The 24,712-nt window shown below is 37.2% G+C and overlaps 1 protein-coding gene across 1 annotated transcript; it reads left to right on the forward strand.

Annotated features, from left to right (window-relative positions):
• The first annotated feature begins 276 nt into the window (after positions 1–276).
• On the forward strand, positions 277–24,680 carry LOC112189602 (tyrosine aminotransferase). Its single transcript, XM_024328944.2, has 7 exons — positions 277–647; positions 17,134–17,473; positions 17,684–17,902; positions 20,053–20,112; positions 23,504–23,659; positions 23,759–23,852; positions 24,371–24,680. Exons 1-7 carry the CDS (start codon positions 370–372, stop codon positions 24,487–24,489), a joined length of 1,266 nt encoding a protein of 421 aa, XP_024184712.1. The 5' UTR covers positions 277–369; the 3' UTR covers positions 24,490–24,680.
• The last annotated feature ends 32 nt before the right edge of the window (positions 24,681–24,712 follow it).

A 24,712-nucleotide genomic window follows, 5' to 3' on the forward strand; every position in this document is an offset into this window, starting at 1 on the left:
CATTTTAAGGAAAAAAGAATAATGTGTTTCTTTTTGTTAAACAAATTAAAGCCCTTTTAGGCCAATTTCGGCCCTATTTGGAAGGTCGGTCCGACGCGGCCCGTTTGACCCCAGTGACTTGGGCTTTTCGGGCGGGTAAGAATTAGCATATTTAAGCCTCAGTCCTACCTTACCCAGTCCTAAATTTTGTTGACTTTAACTAGACCCGACCCGGCCCTACTCTAAGTCTTAAAATTTAGCGTAAGGCCTGTCCTAGCCCGGCCCATGATGACCCCTAGCCTCAAGTCTTTTCAATCCCACTTTAAAACCTGAAACCCAGCACCTAACACCCCACATATTCTCTCACTGCCAAAGACTCGAGCTAGGGACATGGAGAATGAGAATGGTTATTCGCATCAGAAATGGAATTTCCGAGCGAATGAAGAACTGAACACTGCCTCAATCTCCGTCCGTGGTGTTCTCAACACGTTAGCAAAGAATCTCAACTCCGACGATCGACGGTCCACCATTATGCTGGGCCGCGGAGACCCGACTGAGTTTGCATCATTCTGGACGGCTCCTCCCGCCGCTGATGCCGTCTCAGAGGCCCTCCAATCCTTCAAGTTCAACTCTTATTGTCCTACCGGCGGTGTTTTCGCAGCAAGAAGGTATGTCTTGTCAACTCTTCAACTCTGTGAGCCCTCATCATCATCTTTTTTGCACAAGCACAACCGTCTATGGTGGCTCGAACGCCGCTGAAACGGAGAGTTCGACCATGAATGAGCACTTGTTTTCTTTTCTTTTCTTTCGGGAAACAATTAAGGAATCTCCAAACCATTATGAAAAATTGAAATTAATTAAGGAATCTAATGGCATCCATTTCTTCATAACTTTGTCGTACTTGGTACTTTATTTATTACACTATATATCTGACTAACATACGTGCCTGTGGGTCTTGATTCTCATTCTATTGTTCAGTGATTATTATACTACTCGTACATTTTAACGTATGTCTCTTCCATATATATATATATATATGTAATATAAGCATATATATAACAAACATACAGATATGCATCAAATAAAAAAATTAAAAAAAATAAAAACAAACATAAAGGTAGAGGCAGTAGCCAATTTCAGTTTTGATACATATAAATGTTTATGAATATAATACAGACAACTACTCTTGAGTGAGTCGTGACTGTAGCTAGGAGCCACTAAATATGGCAAAAGACTATAGATTTTGGCACATGTATGAATTATAAAGTAGACAACACAGATTGCATTAAAAAAAAAAAACGACACATAAAGGTCGAGGCAGAAGCCAATTTCAGTTTTGTTACATATGAATGAATATGAATATAATACAGATAACTACTCGTGAGTGAGTCATGACCCACAAATGTAGGAGCCAACCGAGCTAGCTAGGAGCCACCAAATATGAATTTGCTACATGAATGAACTGCAAAGTTGACAGCACAGATTAAAAAACAAGACAAGTCTAAGCTATTTTGTATTTAGTTATCGAAAAACATTCTCTAATACTAGTTGTTGCAAGTCTTGCACGTCATTGAAATGTGACCCATATAGTAGTCTCTCGTAATTACTAGTAAGAGCGATGATTATATTGACAAGTCTAAGGTATTTTGTAAGACAAGTCTAAGGTATTTTGTATTTAGTCATCGAAATTACTAGTAAGACAAATCTAAGGTATTTTGTATTTAGTCATCGAAAAACATTCTCTAATACTAGTTGTTGCAAGTCTTGCACGTCATTGAAATGTGACCCATATAGTAGTCTCTCGTAATTACTAGTAGAGCGATGATTATATTGACAAGTCTAAGGTATTTTGTAAGACAAGTCTAAGGTATTTTGTATTTAGTCATCGAAATTACTAGTAAGACAAGTCTAAGGTATTTTGTATTGACCCATATAGTAGTCTCTCGTAATTACTAGTAAGAGCAATGATTATATTGACCCAAAAAAATATTATAGTGAGTGACTGGTAATTAATTCATATCAATAAAAAATTCAAGGGAAAATAGTTGTTAAAATTCATATCCATGAAGTAATTGTAGAATACCAGAAATAACTGCAGCAAATAGCTGCGGGAAATATGTTTGCAACAACAAAATGGAAACAAGAATAACTCACACAAATCTAACTAACCGAGAGAGAAAATTTTGGAAAAGGATTTTGATATCCCAAACACTGCTACTACTATTTTGCCGAAATACAAGAGGCACAGCCTTATATGCGTGTGCAGCAACAACAAAGGGTTTTTGAAAACAACAGTGGCTCTGAGGCCAAAGACACAGCATGCTAAAATTACTTCACGCCAAAGAGACAGCAACCTAGAAGACTCCACCTAGTCAGAGCACTCTAGACACACCATCACACTACCACACTTAACTAGGCAACTATCAGCAAGAGAGACAATTAAAATAAGCTTGGTTTATTTTCCAACAGCCTCCCTTAAACCAAGCTCATTGTACTTCATCATTCCCATCATTCTCTTAAGCTTCAGAAAGGCATCTGCTTTAAGGGACTTTGTGAAGATATCAGCAGCTTGATCTTTGGATCGACAAAAGTGAACTTCAACCTGTTTCTCATTCACCAAGTCACGAATATAGTGAAACTTCACATGAATATGCTTGGTTCTTCCATGAAACACTGGGTTCTTTGACAGTGCAATAGATGCCTTGTTGTCACAAAAGATCTTTGTAGGAAATTCTTGTTCCTGCTGTAGGAAGCTAAGCATTCGACGCAGCCATACTGCTTGAGTAGCACAACTCGTTGCTGCGGTGTATTCTGCTTCTGCAGTAGAAAGAGTCACCACTTGTTGCTTCTTTGATGACCAAGAGAAAACTCCAGAACCAATGTGAAAACAATATCCTGAAGTGCTTTTTGCATCCTCAGAATCACCACCCCAATCACTATCTGTATAACCAATAAGCTCAATTGGACAATTTGCAGAGTAAAAGATACCATCACCTTGAGTGCCTTTGATATACTTCAAGATCCTTTTTGCTGCCATCAAATGAGATTGTCGCGGTGACTCCATGAATCTACTAATAAGCCCAACACCAAATGTAATGTCTGGTCTAGTGTTAGTCAGATAACGCAGACTTCCAACCAACTGCTTGTAGTGAGTAGGATTCACAAGTTCTCCAGAGCCATCCTTTTCCAACTTTAATCTTTCTTGAACTGGAGTGAGAGCTGGATTGCAAGACTCCATCTTGAACCTTCTGAGAACATCTCTTGCATACTTCCTCTGTGAAATAAAGATTCCCTGCTCAGTTTGCAACACCTCAATACCAAGAAAGTAAGACATTAGACCCATGTCAGTCATCTCAAATTGAGAAGTCAAGGCCTCCCTGAATTCAGCTATCAAGTTTGTGTTGCTGCCGGTAATTATGAGATCATCTACGTACAAACACACAATGACAACTTCTCCCTGCGGGTTAGTTTTGACATACAAGGTGTGCTCATAAGGACACCTGAGAAAATCATGCTCCATAAAATAACAATCAATTCTAGTGTACCATGCCCGTGGTGCTTGCTTCAGGCCATATAAAGCCTTTTTCAACTTATAGACCATGTCAGCTTGGCCTTCCTTTACATATCCTGTAGGCTGGTCAACATACACCTCTTCTTCAAGATTTCCATTCAAAAAGGCAGACTTAACATCCATTTGGAATATTTTCCAAGAATTTTGAGCAGCAAGAGCAACAATCATTCTCACAGTATCAAGTCTAGCAACTGGAGCAAAAACTTCAAGATAATCAATACCTGGCTTTTGTTTGTAGCCTTTCACCACCAATCTCGCCTTGAAACGATCTACTTCTCCATCTGGCTTGTACTTTGTCTTGTATACCCACTTAACTCCAATGGGTGTTTTTCCCTCATGAAGAGAAGTCAACTCCCACGTATCATTTTTCTCAAGGGAGTGTATTTCTTCATTCATCACCTTCAACCAATGTTGATGCTGGCAGGCTTCATCAAATGTGAGGGGATCACAATCAGCATAAAGAGCAAAATTCACAATTTCTTCATCAGATGCTTCATTGTCATTACTGATGTGATAGTCTTGGAAACGTGCTGGCAATCGGTGATTACGTCGTGGGCGACCAGATTCTTCTTCATGAGATGTTTGAGCTGCGGGGATTTGAACTGAAGATTGTACTGCAGGGATTTGAACAGCAGTAACTCCTGGAGATTGAATTGCTGGGACATCTTCTTGTTGGACTTGAAATTCGTCATCGATTTGAATAAATGCTCCTGTTGTGCTTTCTTTTGAAGACCAATCCCACTTGCTCTGCTCATCAAAGATAACATCACGACTGACAATCACTTTCTCCGTCTTGGGATTATACAGCTTATATCCCTTTGTAACATTGCTGTAGCCAATGAAGATGCATTTTTCGGCCTTGTCATCAAGCTTCTTTCGAATATGATCAGGTACATGTGCATATGCAATGCATCCAAACACCCTCATATGTTGGATATTTGGCCTCCTTCCACTCCATACTTCATAAGGAGTTCTTCCATCAACACTGGTGCTGGGAGATCTGTTCAGAATATATACTGCACAAGCGACGGCTTCTGCCCACAAATACTTTGGCAAACTTTTAAGTTTCAGCATACATCTTACCATATCCATGATGGTTCTGTTCTTTCTCTCCGCTACACCATTTTGCTGCGGTGTGTACCGGGCAGTCAATTGATGCTTAATTCCATTCTTCTGCAAGAAATCGTCACACACAATATATTCCTGCCCTCTATCAGTTCTCAGCACTTTGATTTTCTCCCCACTCTGTTTTTCAACATAGGCCTTAAAGCTCTTGAATGTATCACATGCCTCCGATTTATTCTTCAATATGTACACCCAGGTCTTCCTGCTGAAATCGTCAATGAAAGTGACAAAGTACTTTCCACCACGATGAGAATGGACTTCAACACTGCACAAATCAGAATGAATAATCTCCAGCAGCACTCTTGCTCTATAGACCTTCCTTTTAGGAAAAGGATCTCTGTGCTTCTTCCCGATCACACAAGTCTCACATACTTGATTTGGAATAGAAATTGGAGGCAAACCAGAGACTAAATTCTTTCGAGCAAGCAAGTTTAGGCTATTGAAATTTAAATGCCCAAAACGCATATGCCATAACCAATTATCTCCAGCAGTAGAAGAGCTAAAGCAAGGTAAATCCTCACAGCCAACATATAAAGGAAACAGACGATTTTGGGTCATGTTTACCTTAGCTAATAGCCTTTGCTGTGGGTCTTTGATGGTGAAGACCCCTCTGTAGATCCTCATATCATATCCCTTCTCAGACAGCTGCCCCACACTTAGCAAATTGTGGCGAAGACCAGGTACATAATACACATCAGATATGCTATTGTTCTGCCCTTCTTTTAACTTGATAGACACTTTGCCTTTCCCATTCACGGGCATCTTTGCTGCATTGCCAAATGTGATTTCTGATGTTATGGACTCGTTTAGTTCAGCAAACAAGTCCTTATGGCCACACATATGGTTGCTACAACCTGTATCCAAGAACCACTTAGTTTTTTCTCGACCATTCACAGCATTAAAAGCCAGCAGCAAATTCTCTTCATTATCAGCATCATTCTCTGCAATCTTGGCATGGAACTCATGACTCTCTGACCTCCATTTCTGATTGCACTCTGTTTTGTAGTGGCCATACTCCCTGCAATTAAAACACTGAACCCTGGACTTATCACGTGGTTGGCTCCAAGTGTAGCCTCTTCCTCTTCCTCTTCTTGCTCCAAATCGGGGATTCGATCCTCTCTTGTAGCTTGAATTCTGGTTTCTTATTTCACGGCGGTAGCCTCCCTCAACGCGGTAACCTCCTTCACTGCGGTGCGTCAAGTTTCTCTCCTTCTTCAAATTCAATTGAGTCTCTAATGCTTCTTCGATTGCAACCTCTGACTTCTTGATAGGCGCATTTTAATGTGATATTTTAATAGTTAATTCCTCACATTTTGCTTAGTTAATTCCTTAACTGAATCGATTTTTAATTCAATTTCTATTTTTAGGTACATTGGAGTAAATGAAGGTGAAATGAGCGTTAGGTCCATAATTACCTGGAAATGATGGAGAAAAATGGAAATGTACTAAAAGATCAATTTTACACATATTCCTACTCCGGCTAGGAGAAACCAAGCCAAGCAAAGAAGAAGGAGCGGCCACCTGACCAAATGAACTCGAAATGAGCTGAAACTCTCCAGATCCATTCTAGACACCCAAAGGATCATTTCTTATGAAGAGTTCCAGAGAAAAATATGAGTGGAAGGCCTTCAAACAATCAGCCCAATTTTCTACAGAAGTAAAACCGGAAAACTGGACCTGTAAGAGGTCCAGCAGCATTTTCGGCCCAACCACAAGGAATAAAGCTCTGAAAATTTGTGAGGATGATATACACTCATAGTGGAACATTTTTTATGAAGAAGTTGAAGGCTCATTCTGAATTTTTGATGGAGAAATAATTGAAGGAATAAAGGGGAAGAAACTGACCTGAAAACAGCTCAACACCACATATTCATGTTTCCCACCCATATGAAGAAAGCATTTCTTTTTCCTTGGATACAATTTTTCTACCCTAAAAGATCATCATCACTTCCACATTTCTTCACCTTCATGCTTTGCTTTCATCATTACCTCATCTTTTACATATTTTACAAACCACTCTCATACTCCACTTTCATTATTTTTCTTCATCTCATCATTTCACTCTTCTTTTTATTCCCTATTTAAACACCTTCTCCTCTCACTCTCAATCACCAATTCCTTCATCCATCTCATCTTCTTTGTCTCACCATTTCCTTTCCATTTTCCTTAGGCACCATTTCCTACACACATTCCTTCATCCATTTCATCTTCTTGTCTCACCATTTCCTCTCCATTTTCCTTAGTCACCATTTCCTTTCCATTTTCCCACACCAATTCCTTCATCCATTCCATCTCCTTGTCTCACCATTTCCTCTCCATTTTCCTTAGTCACCATTTCCTATATACATTCCTTCATCCATTCCATCTTCTTTGTCTATCCATTTCCTTTCCATTTTCCCACACCAATTCCTTCATCCATCTCATCTTCTTTGTCTCACCATTTCCTCTCCATTTTCCTTAGTTACCATTTCCTACACCAATTCCTTCACCCATTCCATCTTTTTTGTCTCTCCATTTCCTTTCCATTTTTCTTTCCATTCTCTAGTTCTTAGTTCTGCATTTTTAAGCAAAGAGAAGAAGAGAAGAAGAAGCCATGAAGCCTCCTAGCAGCCATCATCCACCTTGTGCCGTGATAGTGAAGTCTTGCTTTAAAGATTCAAGATCAACGTCTCAAGCTCTTCATCATCCACTCCCTTCATGGTGTAATTCTATCTTTTTCCTTGTAATTTCTTTTGGTTTTCTTTGTTTAGATTTGTAGAACTATGAATTCTAGTTAACAAATAATGTTAAGGGCAAAGTTTAAAGCCCGTTTATATGTTTTGAGATAAAGTTGTGATTTCTATATGTTGATTTTTATGTTGCTTATGTGGGTTTGTTTAATTAAATTTGCATGATAGAAAACTTTTGTATTTTAATCTTATTTGGTTGCAAACACTTAGGGTTTTGATATGAATGGTGCTAGGTTTAAGAACATGAAATCGACTTTTCGTTTTGTGTAAACTTGAATCAAAGTAGTAAAGGTTTTGTGCAAAGACCGAATTTAATTAAAGAGGATTGCAATTAGGTGGACTTTTCCATACTAAGTTGTACACTTGAGTTGATAGCCTTTCTCTATGTCTAATGCGTTGAACATGTCATGATTGACTAGCTTTCTAGGGCTTGATTGCATGTTTGATAGGATTAATCTATGTGCTTTCGCTTAGGTTAATTAGCATTGAAAAGTAAAATATGGGAAATCATTTGCTTTCGAATGTTTCACATGATCAACTCCTCTCTCATGACATTTAAAATCAACTATAGGAATTGTAATTGGATTTCTTACATATGGATGTGGTTTTGATCTTTGTTCCTTGCGATCCACCCTTGTATATATGTTTTTACATTTTCTTTATTTTATTTATCTTAATTTTCAATTCTATAATTCTTAAACCCCCTCCCTTTTTATTTTATACAATTGTATATATTTATATTCTTTATTTTATTTTTGTAAATAATACTTTTCTTTATTTGTTTCACAATTACAAGTGTACCCTCAATCCCCGGATAGAACGATCCCTATTTGCTTATACTACTAACGATATTTCAGGGTTAAATTGCGCGCTTGCTTTCAGGCGCGTCAATTTTTGGCGCCGTTGCCGGGGATTGAAAAATCACTTGCTAAATTGTGTCATTTATTGTATATATTTGTTGTTTATAAATTGTTTAAAACTTAGTTTAAATTAACTAGGATATTATTTATATTATTGAACACGAATTTTAATTGTAGGTTGTAAATTGAGAGGAATAGGTGAAGTCTCTTTTGTTAATATTGGCCTAAACCCCTTATTGGTACCTAGCTCAGGTCTCTTAAGGTTGAGGGCGGCCTTTATTAACACTTGTTGAACTGTCTTCACACTTATGAACTTTTACATCTTAGTAAGTATAGCCTATGTGGAATGGTGTCTAGGAAGGGGACAACGTTCATGACGGGTTTTTGAATCCAGAAGTGCTTGCAAATGGGCCTAAACCACTATGTGGGAGTAGCTCATGCCAAAATGGATTTTTCCTCTCTTGTTCGTCCTCCCCCACCTGGCCATTTCAGTAAGGTTGCCCAAACGATTTAAAAGGGAGTTTGTGTCTAGGCGACTATACTTGGGCCGCACGTCCACTTGATTTGCCGCTTGGAATTTGATTCGATATCAATAATGTTTATAATAAAAGAAATACTTGTGAATACTCTATACGTGTAAATTATTTTGTTGTTTCACACTTTAAACTTGTAAAAATATTTTTCACGTTTTATACTCACTTGAGTACTTAACTTGTGTCTTATGTACAATATACTTGTTAATTATACTTGTAGTTTGTAATTAATATTTATACTTGTTTTTATTTTGTATTTCTTTGTTAATTATAGTTACTAACTTTATTTAATGTAGGTACCGTCTGGCTGCAAGACGTAAAATACAAGCGCTACTTGGGAGGCAACCCAATACAGAATATAATCAGATTTGCTTTCTCTTTCCCTATTTCTTTTTATTTTTCAATTTTTCTCTATTGTTTTTATTTTAGGATTTGTTTTCGTAAATGTCTTCTATCTATGCTTACTTATTTCATTGCATGCTTTTAATTAATTACATTGAGGATAATGCAATATTTAAGTGTGGGGGAAGGGATTTATATTTTTGTCTTTCATTTTGAGTCCTATATTATATATATATATATATATATATATATATTTTGTCTTTTATTTTTGAGTCCTATATTTAAAAAAAATATTAAAAATAAAAATAAAAAAAACTGCATTCATTCAGTCTTATTAAATTCAGCTATTTACAAAAAAAAACAAAAACAAAAAAAAAACAAAAAACAAAAAAAACAAAAATAATAATAATAATAATAATAATAATACTCTAAACTAAGCCATGTCTGCATCTTTGTAGGAGTTGAGGCTGAGCTCAAGGGAAATGCGAGAGTCACCGCCATAGCCGCTACCTCCCTCGGAAGTAGTCTTCATGTTGCCAAAGATGTCCTCACCATGCATGGGGAACAGTGGAAGGGTTTCAATCTCCTGGTGATATTCTCCTCGTTGTTCCATGATCGATCCATCAACACCATAGCCGACATGTGAGCCAAAGTTTAGATCAATGGATCTACCATCATCAGTAGAACTAGTGGATCCAAAATTGAGATTGAGAGATCCACCAACCGGAACGTTCCGAAACTCCTTCAACTTCTGCCTCTCACGAGCCTTGAGGTTCTGGAACCAAAAGAAGACGTTCTTGTCCTCGATCTGCCCATACTGTTTCAGATGAAGGCAGATCTCTTGAATCTGCTCTGGAGTTGGGTACTTAAAACCCTTATCATAGTAAAGGCCCTTGAGGATTCTTAGTTGAGGCGGTGTGGGAGCCCATCGGTTATTAGTCCCGGCTGCTTGGTTGTTTCCTCCATCCTCGATTTGTTGCTGGGTCTGTTGCTCCATTAGTTGCAGAGTTCGTGGTTCCATGTTGATGAAGAAAGAATTTGAGTTTCGAAAGAAAGGCTGAAGGGTTGAGAGAGAAAGGCTGGAACTCGGAAGAATTTTCTTTTGGAGTGAACAGTCGCTCAGAATGCACCTATTTATAGAACGAGTGAGCAGATCTCCACCGTTGGATCGACGATCTCTGAGATTAAATCTACGCGTTGGATTAAAGTCACCCGAAAACACGGAAAAGCTGTTGACGCGTGGAGGACACGAGGAGCTGTGACAGACAAGCTATAGCCGAAAGCATGCCATAAATCCAGGAAAAGAAAGGACACGTGGGGGAACCAAACAAATCTCGAGGAGCTGTGACAGACAAGCTACAGCCGAAAGCAGGTCTAATTGCCATAAATCCAGGAAAAGAAAGGAATATTTACGCGTGGGGGAGTTTTTCATGTGCATACGTGTTTCTTGGGCCGTGAACTGTCATAACTCTTCTCCTTCCCGGAGAAGCTTTGTTAAAACCGTGTGTCTGTTGAGATTTCTACCCTATTTTGTGCTTTACATATACATCCTTTTTTTGTCTCCTCCAGATTTTACTAAGGTTTGTCTAAGCGTGCAGTTTCAAATTCCTTCTACTTCCTCATGGCTCGAACCAAGGTTACTCCTCGCAGGGGCGTCAATCAACGTCGTATTCTCTCTTTGGAGGAAGAAGGTCGTCAAGCGGCCACTAGAGCTGGGCTTACTCGTCCATGGGACCATCGTCATATCCGTGAGCGTACCCGCAGTCCCCCTCCTCTACCTCGTCGCTCTCCCAGACTGCATCCCGGAAAGTCTTCTTCCTCACCAGCTGCTCGTGCTCCTCGGCCTATGGCCACCCTGGAAAGGTTGTCGGATTTGATTGATGATTTGCGTTCCTCTCTCCGCGATGGTATTATGGTGACAGATTGGAGAGTCAATTGCATGATCGATTACATCTCTGAGATGAACTGCTCTTTGATCCGCTGTCACACTGCAATAAACAAGCTTGCTCAGGAAGTCAATAACTTGCAGAGTTATCCTCCTGGGTTTCCTCGCAAGGACGCTACTGCATCACAACATGAGGACCCACCTCCGAAGGCTGAAACCAGCAAGAGGGCTGCCACTCGCCCGCATACCGCTCCTCCAAAGGAGTAAATGGAGATACAAGTCTAGGCTGAAAGACTTTAAACATTAAGCGCTGCATGGGAGGTAACCCATTTCAACTGTAGCTGTGGAGGAGACATCAAACGCAGATTTGCTTTCTTGAACTCTTCCTTCTATTTTATTTTCATGAATTTTAGGTTGTTTTAGGTTTCGTTGTGTTAACTTTCTCTTCTATGCTTGATTTATGCTTTGCATGATTTATATTTGTTTATACATTGAGGACAATGCATGAATTAAGTATGGGGGAAGGATTATTGCTTTATTGTGTTTTTAGTAGTTAGTATATATAAAAAAAAAAAAATGAAAAATAGTTGATGTTGGATTGTGTTTTTTGTGTTTTTAATTGATGTTGTGATACACTAAGGTATATTGGATTAAACATAGTCTTGAAAAAGGGTAGCTGTTTCAGTCCCATTGCACATCGAGACTCCCTGTTCCCGTACCTAAGTGTTGAAATTAAATTAAATTGTAAAAAAAAAAAACAAAAAATGTTGGTTTTAGAGTGTTTTTGTGTGTTTGAGTCTTAGGATGCTCCTAACGTCTAGGATGAACATGTCTCCGAATTCATGGCTGAAGGTTTTCACAATCAAAATAGGACTTAATTGAATTATGTGGTTAATCGACATTGTGATGCTTGTATGAAGATTTGAGATAGGATTGTAACTTGGTTCATTAAGCATGCTAGGATTAAGTCTGAATCATTTGACCCAAGTGAGCTGTTGAGCTAAAATACTTTCTTTTTGAGTGCTTACTGATAATTTCATAATTTCATGGCTGTATTTGCAAAACCTCATCTTTCTTTGAAAATCCAATGATCATGTGTCATAGATTTTAATGGACTAGAGAGTACTAGAACTCGGCTGTTGTGACTGTCAAAACTTGTATGCCATAATATGCATTGATCCTGGATAGGATAGAAGGCATTAGGGTAACCACCATAGCCAAACAAGCATGTGTCCCCAATTGTGCCCGTCGTGGGACTCCTTAGAATGAACCCCTTTGAGCCTACGTTGAAAACCTTTTTTTCATCACCCTCACTACCCTACCATGAGCTTAGTACAGATATCTCTACCCTTGTCTTAAGGACTTAGTAGAGCATGACATAGTATGTAGGGGTGACGATGAAAGACAAGTGTGGGGTGGGGAAAATCCAAGAAAAAAAGAAAAAAAAAAATTTTGCCTTGAAAAAAAAAAAAAAAAGAGAGAAAAGCGGCAAAAGAAAAGAAAAATTGAAAAGAAAACTCTTGGGAAAATGTTGAAGTGTGGTTTTGGACTTGCAAATTTGTAGAAGGCTCAAAATTGAAAATTATGCCTTTGTCCATTCCCATGTTGGTTAGAGAGAAGGTTTGGCCCAAAACAATGATATTTGGTCTATAAAAATGATGACATAAGGTGGTCCTTATATGCTTTGCTAGGTCCTTAGGATTTTTAGTATCCTTAATCTTCATTTCGAAAACCCTAGCTTAGCCCCATTACAACCTGTTTTAAGTGCTGACTTGATCCTTGAGATGGGCAGTCTTTGGTTAGTGGAGTCAGTTACGCAGTCGAGCTTATGGTTTAGGTCCATTTGTGCACTTAGTCATTTCATGAGGTCTTTAAAACTTCTTCACAAAATGTGTTTATTGATGAAATATGCAAGCTGTTTGTTGCCTTACAATTTGTTCTCTTGCATATACTTGAGTGTGAAGCTTTTAAGCATAGCCATTTCTGAGAGAAAAATCGAGAGTATGCCCTGTGAGTTTGGATTGGACTTGTTCGAAACATGCTATCATTCACTGTATAACTTAAGTTCTCCATATCTTGCTTAGTCATATGAATGTCACAGGTTTATTAACCATGGAATTATCTTTGTGATTTTGATTAAGTGTTTAACGTGAAAGCCATGAGTTTGGAGTCTCTGAGACAACAGTTAGGAGCAATAGAGTCATTTACTTGCTTTTTGTCAAGTCTTTGTTCTGTTTTGGATTTTTTTTGTTTTGTTTTGCTAAGGGACTAGCAAAAGCTAAGTGTGGGGGAATTTGATAGGCGCATTTTAATGTGATATTTTAATAGTTAATTCCTCACATTTTGCTTAGTTAATTCCTTAACTGAATCGATTTTTAATTCAATTTCTATTTTTAGGTACATTGGAGTAAATGAAGGTGAAATGAGCGTTAGGTCCATAATTACCTGGAAATGATGGAGAAAAATGGAAATGTACTAAAAGATCAATTTTACACATATTCCTACTCCGGCTAGGAGAAACCAAGCCAAGCAAAGAAGAAGGAGCGGCCACCTGACCAAATGAACTCGAAATGAGCTGAAACTCTCTAGATCCATTCTAGACACCCAAAGGATCATTTCTTATGAAGAGTTCCAGAGAAAAATATGAGTGGAAGGCCTTCAAACAATCAGCCCAATTTTCTACAGAAGTAAAACCGGAAAACTGGACCTGTAAGAGGTCCAGCAGCATTTTCGGCCCAACCACAAGGAATAAAGCTCTGAAAATTTGTGAGGATGATATACACTCATAGTGGAACATTTTTTATGAAGAAGTTGAAGGCTCATTCTGAATTTTTGATGGAGAAATAATTGAAGGAATAAAGGGGAAGAAACTGACCTGAAAACAGCTCAACACCACATATTCATGTTTCCCACCCATATGAAGAAAGCATTTCTTTTTCCTTGGATACAATTTTTCTACCCTAAAAGATCATCATCACTTCCACATTTCTTCACCTTCATGCTTTGCTTTCATCATTACCTCATCTTTTACATATTTTACAAACCACTCTCATACTCCACTTTCATTATTTTTCTTCATCTCATCATTTCACTCTTCTTTTTATTCCCTATTTAAACACCTTCTCCTCTCACTCTCAATCACCAATTCCTTCATCCATCTCATCTTCTTTGTCTCACCATTTCCTTTCCATTTTCCTTAGGCACCATTTCCTACACACATTCCTTCATCCATTTCATCTTCTTGTCTCACCATTTCCTCTCCATTTTCCTTAGTCACCATTTCCTTTCCATTTTCCCACACCAATTCCTTCATCCATTCCATCTCCTTGTCTCACCATTTCCTCTCCATTTTCCTTAGTCACCATTTCCTATATACATTCCTTCATCCATTCCATCTTCTTTGTCTATCCATTTCCTTTCCATTTTCCCACACCAATTCCTTCATCCATCTCATCTTCTTTGTCTCACCATTTCCTCTCCATTTTCCTTAGTTACCATTTCCTACACCAATTCCTTCACCCATTCCATCTTTTTTGTCTCTCCATTTCCTTTCCATTTTTCTTTCCATTCTCTAGTTCTTAGTTCTGCATTTTTAAGCAAAGAGAAGAAGAGAAGAAGAAGCCATGAAGCCTCCTAGCAGCCATCATCCACCTTGTGCCGTGATAGTGAAGTCTTGCTTTAAAGATTCAAGATCAACGTCTCAAGCTCTTCATCATCCACTCCCTTCATGGTGTAATTCTATCTTTTTCCTTGTAATTTCTTTTGGTTTTCTTTGTTTAGATTTGTAGAACTATGAATTCTAGTTAACAAATAATGTTAAGGGCAAAGTTTAAAGCCCGTTTATATGTTTTGAGATAAAGTTGTGATTTCTATATGTTGATTTTTATGTTGCTTATGTGGGTTTGTTTAATTAAATTTGCATGATAGAAAACTTTTGTATTTTAATCTTATTTGGTTGCAAACACTTAGGGTTTTGATATGAATGGTGCTAGGTTTAAGAACATGAAATCGACTTTTCGTTTTGTGTAAACTTGAATCAAAGTAGTAAAGGTTTTGTGCAAAGACCGAATTTAATTAAAGAGGATTGCAATTAGGTGGACTTTTCCATACTAAGTTGTACACTTGAGTTGATAGCCTTTCTCTATGTCTAATGCGTTGAACATGTCATGATTGACTAGCTTTCTAGGGCTTGATTGCATGTTTGATAGGATTAATCTATGTGCTTTCGCTTAGGTTAATTAGCATTGAAAAGTAAAATATGGGAAATCATTTGCTTTCGAATGTTTCACATGATCAACTCCTCTCTCATGACATTTAAAATCAACTATAGGAATTGTAATTGGATTTCTTACATATGGATGTGGTTTTGATCTTTGTTCCTTGCGATCCACCCTTGTATATATGTTTTTACATTTTCTTTATTTTATTTATCTTAATTTTCAATTCTATAATTCTTAAACCCCCCTCCCTTTTTATTTTATACAATTGTATATATTTATATTCTTTATTTTATTTTTGTAAATAATACTTTTCTTTATTTGTTTCACAATTACAAGTGTACCCTCAATCCCCGGATAGAACGATCCCTATTTGCTTATACTACTAACGATATTTCAGGGTTAAATTGCGCGCTTGCTTTTAGGCGCGTCACTTCTCATTTAGCCTCTGCTCATAGGCTTGGAGAGAACCCATAAGCTCATCCACCGTCACAGCAGTGAGATCTCTTGACTCCTCAATTGCTGTGACTTTACCTTCGAACCGTTCTGTCAAAGTCCGAAGAATTTTCTCTACGACTTGCAAATCTGCTATAATCTCTCCGTTGGCTTTCATCTGATTCACAATTGCTAAGGTGCGTGAGAAGTAATCAGAGATGCTCTCCCTTTTCTCCATCTGAAGAAGCTCAAACTGCCGCCGTAAAGTCTGGAGCCGAACCTTTTTCACCTTATCTTGTCCCACATAGCTATTAATGAGACAATCCCAAGCCTCCTTCGCTGTAGCAGCATGTGCAATCTTCTCATAAATCTCTGAATCAATGGCTCCATAGATATACATCAGGGCTCTGCTATCTTTCTTCCGATTCTTGATTAACTCCTCTCTCTGATTCTGTGTGAGATTAGCTTGATCTCCCGGATCTCTGAATCCACTGATTACAACTTCTGTGTATTCCATCACCTTGAAGAAAAGTTCCATCTGGGCTCTCCAATGTTGAAAATTGCCTTTCCCGTCAAATTTACCGACTGGGCACTGCGAGAACTCGACCCTGTTGGCCATCCTTGAACCACCACCAGCTCTTCAACCTCTGAGCTCTGATACCAGATGTAGAATACCAGAAATAACTGCAGCAAATAGCTGCGGGAAATATGTTTGCAACAACAAAATGGAAACAAGAATAACTCACACAAATCTAACTAACCGAGAGAGAAAATTTTGGAAAAGGATTTTGATATCCCAAACACTGCTACTACTATTTTGCCGAAATACAAGAGGCACAGCCTTATATGCGTGTGCAGCAACAACAAAGAGTTTTTGAAAACAACAGTGGCTCTGAGGCCAAAGACACAGCATGCTAAAATTACTTCACGCCAAAGAGACAGCAACCTAGAAGACTCCACCTAGTCAGAGCACTCTAGACACACCATCACACTACCACACTTAACTAGGCAACTATCAGCAAAAGAGACAATTAAAATAAGCTTGGTTTATTTTCCAACAGTAATAATGGAAGAAAAAAAAAACTGACTCACTCGGTTTACAATTTTGAAATGAGATGCACATTAGTTGTAAAAATGTTTCCAACTTTGGTTTGCGTTGCCTTTCATAGAAAGGCCCATAAGCTAAGAAGCAATACAAGAGGGGAAAGCCTAGTTAGATCTGGAGACAGCAGTTAATCACTTAATCTTATTAGATATGCTCAGTTGCTTTTGAACAAAATGATTTGTGATGCGATTTGTGGTTTCTCTAATTTTAATTAAAGAGCTGTAGCATGCTATTTATCTGGTGATAGTACTATGAATAAGAATATTAGCCATGTTGTATTGTGCGGTGATAGAAAGAAAAAGTTGGACAAATTTAATATTCATGTACTTATCTTCGTACTCTATCACAATAGAGCTATTGCAGAGTTTCTCTCCCGTGACCTCTCAAGCCAGTTATTGCCTGAAGATGTATATCTCACTGTTGGTTGCACACAAGCAATCGAGATCATAGTGTCTGTTCTTGCACGTCCTGGTGCCAATATTCTGCTTCCCAAGCCTGGTTACCCACAGTATGAAGCTCGAGCAGCTTTTGACCATCTTGAAGTTCGCCATTTTGATCTTATTCCTGAAAAAGGTTGGGAGGTGGATCTTGATTCTGTTGAAGCTCTTGTGGATAACAACACTGCCGCCATTGTTGTCATTAACCCTAGCAATCCTTGTGGAAATGTCTTCACATACCAGCATTTGAAGAAGGTATAGGGTCCAATGTTCATTCTTTCTTCAAGAAAAAATAAAATGTGTGAATAATATGGTTAGTAATTTACACACTTTAAATTTGCTTGTATAATTTATTGCTCAAATGATGTTATAGTGTGTGTGTGTGTGTTAGAATCTTGGAAGTTCGTTATTTATATAGTTGTCATGAATTTCTTTTATTTCTAAGTACATCTACGTTACATCTAGATTGCAGAAACAGCAAAGAAACTCGGGATCTTTGTGATTTCGGATGAAGTTTATGGCCGTTTGGCTTTTGCCAGTAACCCTTTTGTGCCTATGGGAAAGTTCAGTTCAATTGTACCAGTTCTTACACTTGGTTCTATATCAAAGACATGGATTGTTCCTGGCTGGAGACTTGGCTGGATTGTGAAAAATGATCCCGAGGGCATCCTTGAAAAGACTGGGGTATGGTACTTCTTCTTCTATGCATTTTTTTTTTCATTCACGGTGCGTTTGGATGAGAAAACTACAAAATTAAAAGGAATTTATAAATGATGGAATCTTTAACTCCATCAAATTAAAATTTCATTAATTGCAATTTCTATTGTTTGGTTGCATCTATTTAGGATTTGAAATGTGTAATAAATTAAAAAAGTTTAAAACAAATAAAAATATAAAATAAAATAAAATCTTGTTTTGGAAATAAAAATTGAATACTGCAAAGGAATTCATAAATAACACCTATTTTGGTGGAAATTGAAGTGAAGAATTTAAATAACGAATTCCTTCGTTTTTTTTCCACAGAGAAATTTAAAATTACCAATCTAATAATGCCAAACGAGGGAATTTGCTCTTAAGAATTATGAAATCCTCACTTTCAATTAAATTCCATCATTTTTTCCCTCATCCAAACACACTCTCAAGTTCTTAGGCCTTGTTTGGTTCACGGAAATGAAAGTAATTCCTTTGTCTTTCCCATGGGAAGGGAAATGAAATTTCTCAAGAACTTTCCATTCCGATGTTTGGTAACGTAAGGAAACTAATCAGGAAAGTTGTTACAAAGTTTGTAAATAATATAATAAAATAATATGTTATGAGTAGCAAATGCAAGGAAAGAATGGGGGAAACTTTGAGGTTTGGAAGGAACCACTTTCCCTCTTATTTTCCCTTCCTTCAAGAAAGGATTTCCTTTCCTTCGAGAAAGGAACAAGTTTCATTTTCTAATGCTTATTTTCTGCAAACCGAACGCGGTCTTATATTTTTGAAGTTTGGGCGATGGGTGCCATTGCTTTGAAGCCTAGAACATTGAGATTCATGCGCTGGGTTCCTAATTTTCCCCTACATGTCAGTGCAATTCAAATGCCCAAGTTTGGGTGAGGTTATGGGATCTTGGACTCGAGTACTGGGAAGCCCAAACACTCTTTGAAATCACCAATGGAATTGGTGTCCCCATCAGGATTGATGCGAACACACTTGATCGAAAGTTTGGTCTATATGCAAGGGTTTTGGTGGATATTGACCTTTCCACAGAACCCCCATTGGAAATTATGGTAGAACGTGAGGGTGGTGGAACCCTAGTTTTGGAAGTTGAATATGAACATCTGCCCTTATCATGCTCTCACTGTGGTAATGTGGGTCATGCTATTAGTTCATGTAATTGGCTTCGTCCTTCTCAAGCAAAGGAAGTGCAGGAGAATGACATTAATTCAAGGAGGGGGCGTAAATGAAGTCAACGTGTAAAGAAGAGTAATGTTTTTCAAGTCTACGTTGCTAAGAAAGTGGTGGAGGTGGTTCGACAGATTGGAGACCCCTCCTCTGCTGATCCTAATGTATCATCTGGGATTTCACGGATAGTACATAATGACATGGTCAAGACTTCACAGGTTCCAGAGACACAACTTTCTCCTTTGGCTGCACCTTCTCCAAGAGTGCATTCACCAATTCTAGTACCTCCGTCTGTGGGAGGTTTGGCAGGTATTGTAGCTGTACCTACTGCTAATGCTTTTCAGGCCCTCACAAATGAGTCTGAGACTGATAGCGAGGGAGAGACCATAGAGATACAATCTAGTGATGATGTGCAACGTGGAGCGGATGTTATCATTGAAGAGGATACTATTTCCAAAACTCCTTCCCCTAAGGAGTTACCTAAGGATATGGCCCAGTCGGAGTCAGAATATGATGTTCATAAAGCTAAGTTCTGTTGGGGTGATTTGGAAAATGAAGAACCTCTTGGTAATCATACATATGCTCAGGCTGAGTTAAGTCCTCTGTGTTCCTGGTTTGATGAGGGTGAAGCAACTGTGGAAGATGAGAATCTTCTTAAGTCTCTCCCAAAATCTCAAAATAAAAAATTGAAGTCCAAAAGAGATTCACGAGACCCTTACCCTACCCGCAATCGGACGCCTGTTGTGCGTCTTGATCTTTGATTCAACCGGCTCTGCTTAATCATGCTTATGTTTTGGTTGTTTTTCCGTTTTGTTCTTTCTTCTAAAGGGTATTGGCTTCATGTCCCCCCCTTCGGTACTATGTTTTTTATTTAATAAATTATTTTAATTGCCAAAAAAAAAAATTGTTCATTGTAACTTATTGGTATCAAGTATTGTCTTTTTGTCCAGGTCGTGGACAGCATTAAGAACTATCTTGATATCACTTGTGACCCGGCGACCTTTGTTCAGGTACCCCTTTTCACTACTAGCATATGCCTTATAGAACACTTTAATTTTTCTGTATCTTTTGCTCTAGAGAATATGGATAACCGTATCAAAAAGTCATTAGGTACGGTGCAGCCACGGAATGAAAAAGTGTATCCTCTATTGCAGGCTCCAGTAACCAAAAGCCACGCTTTTGACTTTGGTGTCTCTATTTTTTATTTTATTTTAAATGTTATATTAATGTTTTTCTTTCTCTCTCTTCGTTTTCTTTTAATTCCTATTTATATATTAATCGAAATATAAAAATACTTGTTTTATACGTATAAGATACTAAATACCTTAATATTTCATTTAATATTTTTTTTTAGAGATTTCTTTAATATTATAAATTTTTATATAATGTTAATTAAGCAAAGCTACGAATCTTCTTCAGTATCTATTATGCGTTGGATACCCTATGACAAAGGTATCATTTGAATTTTTATATTTAAAAAAATTATTGAAACCTACCATTAATATTCAGAGCAATTTTTTTTTTTTTTTTAAATCTGCTATTATGAAAATTCATATTGCTGCAATAATCTAACATCTCGTTATCAATTGTTTCATGATTACAACCATTATAACTCCCCTGCAAAGAAGAACCTCAATGAAATATTCATATTTAAAATCAAATCCACCAACATTTAAATTTTACCAGAAGTACATAAATAGTTTTGTTATTTATAAGGTCTACATAATTTGAAATAAATGCCGAATTCAAATCCTAATCTAGTACTGAATTGAAATCCTAACATGACATTGAATTGAAATCCTAATAGTCTTGAAGCAATGACCACCATCTCCACAAGATTAGCTCCCGTTCTTGTTGCATAATGGCTGATAGAGGCATGATTCCTAAACATATGGACCAAGTTAAAGACGAATTACTGATCAGAAATAGCATATGTACAAAATCATAATATGAACTGTAAAAAAGTTCCAGATCCAATAAATATAGTCAAAATGCAAAGATAAATATATACTTACTTGATTAATCAATTTGCCTATTGGGGCAATCAAATGGCATTGTAGGACGGTAGACATCATCATCTGGTGAAAAAGCAACAGTCGATGGCCTTTGAGACGTGTCACGAGCAAACTGAGACATCGTTTGCATGACATCTTCTTGTGTATCCACTGATATTCCGCATTGTTTAAACATCTCTCCCATTTTTTGGAGTGCCATCTCTACGCATCTTACTTCAACCAATTGTTCCATCCGTTTTGTTTGCTCAGCCATTTTCTTTGTAGTTCCTCCATCATGTGTGCTTCTCTCTCTTGTGCCTTTTTGGCTTGCTCTTCCAATTGCTCTCGCAACTGTTTCACTTCTCTTGATACTCCTCGCTCTTCAACATGGATTCCAGGGACTTCGTCCCAAGTAACCCCTGCTCCAACACCTCTCACTCTGTTCCCCTTCTCCTTACCAAGAACTTCAGCATACATTTCTTCACGGATTTCTGGAGCAGTGATGTCAACATTCATGCTTAGCCTCTTTTGTTCAGCCTCTTCAAAATCCGCCTACAACAAATGTAATGGATAGACCATAAGGAAAGGAGACACGAAATATCTACAAGTATAATAAAACTACAGATAAATTAGCTTACAATTGCCTTTGCAGATGCCGCATCGATTGGTTCTTGGGACCCTTTCCTTTGATGCGTTAATTTAAATAGCTCCCACCTATCTGGCTCTTTACCATGAGAAATTTCCTGTGCAATAGATTGTATATTAAAAATATGCACTAGATATACAAGAAGGTGGGCAGGTAGGAGAGAGAAGAAACAGAGATACAAAGAGTTGGAAACACATCCAAATGTCTGCAGGTAATCACATTTTTAATAATTGAACTACTAATCTGAAAATAATTCCTTGACTCGTTAATTATAGAGCTTGTTATTTAATTACAGGCAAGGCAGATGTTAACTTTTTCACCCAGATTAAACAATTACTCAGCAATGGAAGAACTTACCAAGCATGCAACAATTAATCTTGCCATACTAACTTCTCAAAAAGCATAGTTGTCTACAAAGTATATATTCTACCAATCTGGAACTCATTACAATAAATCAATGTCAAGGTCTCTTCTTCCCTTTATATGTTTGCAATTACCACATTTGGCGTTTTCTTTTTAAGAAGTGGGCAGTTAGTATATATAGGGATAGCTAAGCGAATGTCAAAGCAACAAACTGTATTAGTTGAGATACACCTATTAATTAATGTTGTTGCATTGAAAGCTCAAAGTTAGCTTTGGTCAAGAAAAAATGAGGACATACTCTAGCAAAAAATCACTTAAACTAAAGATTTTACCAACAGAAACAAAGAAAAAGGAATTATTACTGTCCATATATAGTCTTTGATATAGCCGACGACCCGACGACTTGCATACCAAACAATCCAACATCAAAGATCAAGTTCCTGAAAATTTCGTTGGGTATGTATGTATACGTACTAGTTACCTGTCAACACATATCAACTAACATCCATGCTGCGCTAGCAATGATATAAAAATCCAATTTCAATTCTGTTTGTTGAACACCATGCAGTTATACCTTCAGTTACCTAGGTTACTTTAGCTAGCTACTACTTTTTGAATAACAATATGTTTGAAATAGAAGAAATTAGATTAACAGATTTGATCCAACTTCTGTCACCAAATGTTTTGAAACTGAAAAAAGAAAAGCAGATGAATGTTAAAACTAAAATGCTAATTCAACCTAAAAAGAGTTGACAAACAGGTGGAGAGAACCGCGATGGAACTTATGTTACTTTATAAAGCTCAACCATATTAACCTCATCAAACTCGAGAACATATATTAATATATTTGTTCTAAAAAAAAGAAATTAAAGAATACAACTAGATAGAAGAAACATATATGTATGATTACTTAGAGGTCAAGTTTTAGTTGTACTTCTTTTCAAACTATAAAATCCTACACCCAAGTAAACGAACTAATTTTGAAAACAACTTACTTTTAAGTCAAGTTTTAGTTGTATTAACTTACTTTTATTGATTATATTTTTTATTTTGTCATTGTTATCGGTACCCATAAAACAAAGAATACTAAAAATATAAAAGGGTGTCATTTGCTTTACTCAAATGATACACTTAGAAAAGTGTATCCAAAATGGGTGGCCACTAGAGATTTTGCTAGTAGTGTTTGTTCATTTGCTTTGTTGTGAATTAAAATGTCATAAGATAGAATGCATGGCCTTGTTATTGCAGTGATCATTCAGGTCAGCTGCGTGTGTTAAATTGTCAATCACTAAACTAATAACTTAACATACTAGCTAGACTCTCAAGAGAAAACATGTATACAGCTTCATCTCTTTTCCCAATTCCAGTCAATAAAAACATAATAATTCTCATTTTCAGGGAGCAATACCTCAAATCATTGAGCGCACAAAAGAGAGTTTTTTCTCCAATATAATTGGCATAATGAGAGAAGCTGTGGATATATTATATGACATGATTAAGGAAATCCCATGCATTACTTGCCCACATAAACCTGAAGGTTCCATGGTTGTATTGGTTAGTAATACATTTTATTCGTTTGAAACTCTCATTGATTTGTAATATAATTAGCATATATATGAACTAAAATTAATGGCAAAAAACTTTAATTAACAGGTTAAACTAAACCTATCGGCACTTGAAGGCATTGATGATGATATACAGTTTTGTCTTAAGCTGTCCAAAGAGGAGTCTGTGATTGTTCTGCCAGGTAAAAGTTGAATTATTAACTCGTACATCTACTGATTCGTATTGCACTTGGCTAAGAATTTTCCCTTCCCTTTCCATTCGGTATAATTTCTTTCTTTTTTCTTTTGGTGGCCGATTCAGTCCCAAACACAGATAAATCAGTAGGATGCTTAGTGCAGTAGTACCACAGATTTACCTGCATGTTAAGAAATGATATTCAATAGTTATGTTTTTTGTCAATCTGACATGTTACGACGTTAAACTATCATCTTGGAGTAAATATTCAAATAAGTATGTACATGTTAATGTTTCAGATTTACCTACATGCTTGGCATGTCAATCTATCTAGTTTAGAGAACATTTCTTGATATTTAACATCCATCCGCTTCTGACAAAAAAAAATTTGTAAACATTGCATATACAAAAAGTACTTCTTTGGTTTTTCTTTTTTTAGGCATGTTTTCCTCTGTATAGAAGAAAATTTGAACTGGAAACTTTTGGATGGGTTTGCTAATTTATGTTGTCCTTTATGGGGATCAGGGGTCACTGTTGGACTGAAAAATTGGCTCCGCATTACTTTTGCTGTGGAACCTCAAGTACTTAAAGAAGGCCTTGAAAGGATCAAAGCCTTCTCCCAAAGACATGCCAAGAAGCAATAAGGTGATGAGTTTCATGTCTTAACAATCATATAAGTGAGAGATGCTGATCGGCAACTCCTCATCATTTGGACTTCAAATTGCCTGAACTTAGCAATAGATAAATTAAGATTTATCAGCATTTATAAATAAATGAAGTCGAAGTTGGACTTTTACACATGATTTTCTTGTACAATATTGAATGTAATTGTTGCTGTTGAGAATATTATGTAATTAGTTGAGAATA

This window comes from Rosa chinensis, chromosome 2 (genome assembly GCF_002994745.2).
Source record: "Rosa chinensis cultivar Old Blush chromosome 2, RchiOBHm-V2, whole genome shotgun sequence".
NCBI classification, from domain to species: Eukaryota; Viridiplantae; Streptophyta; class Magnoliopsida; order Rosales; family Rosaceae; genus Rosa; species Rosa chinensis.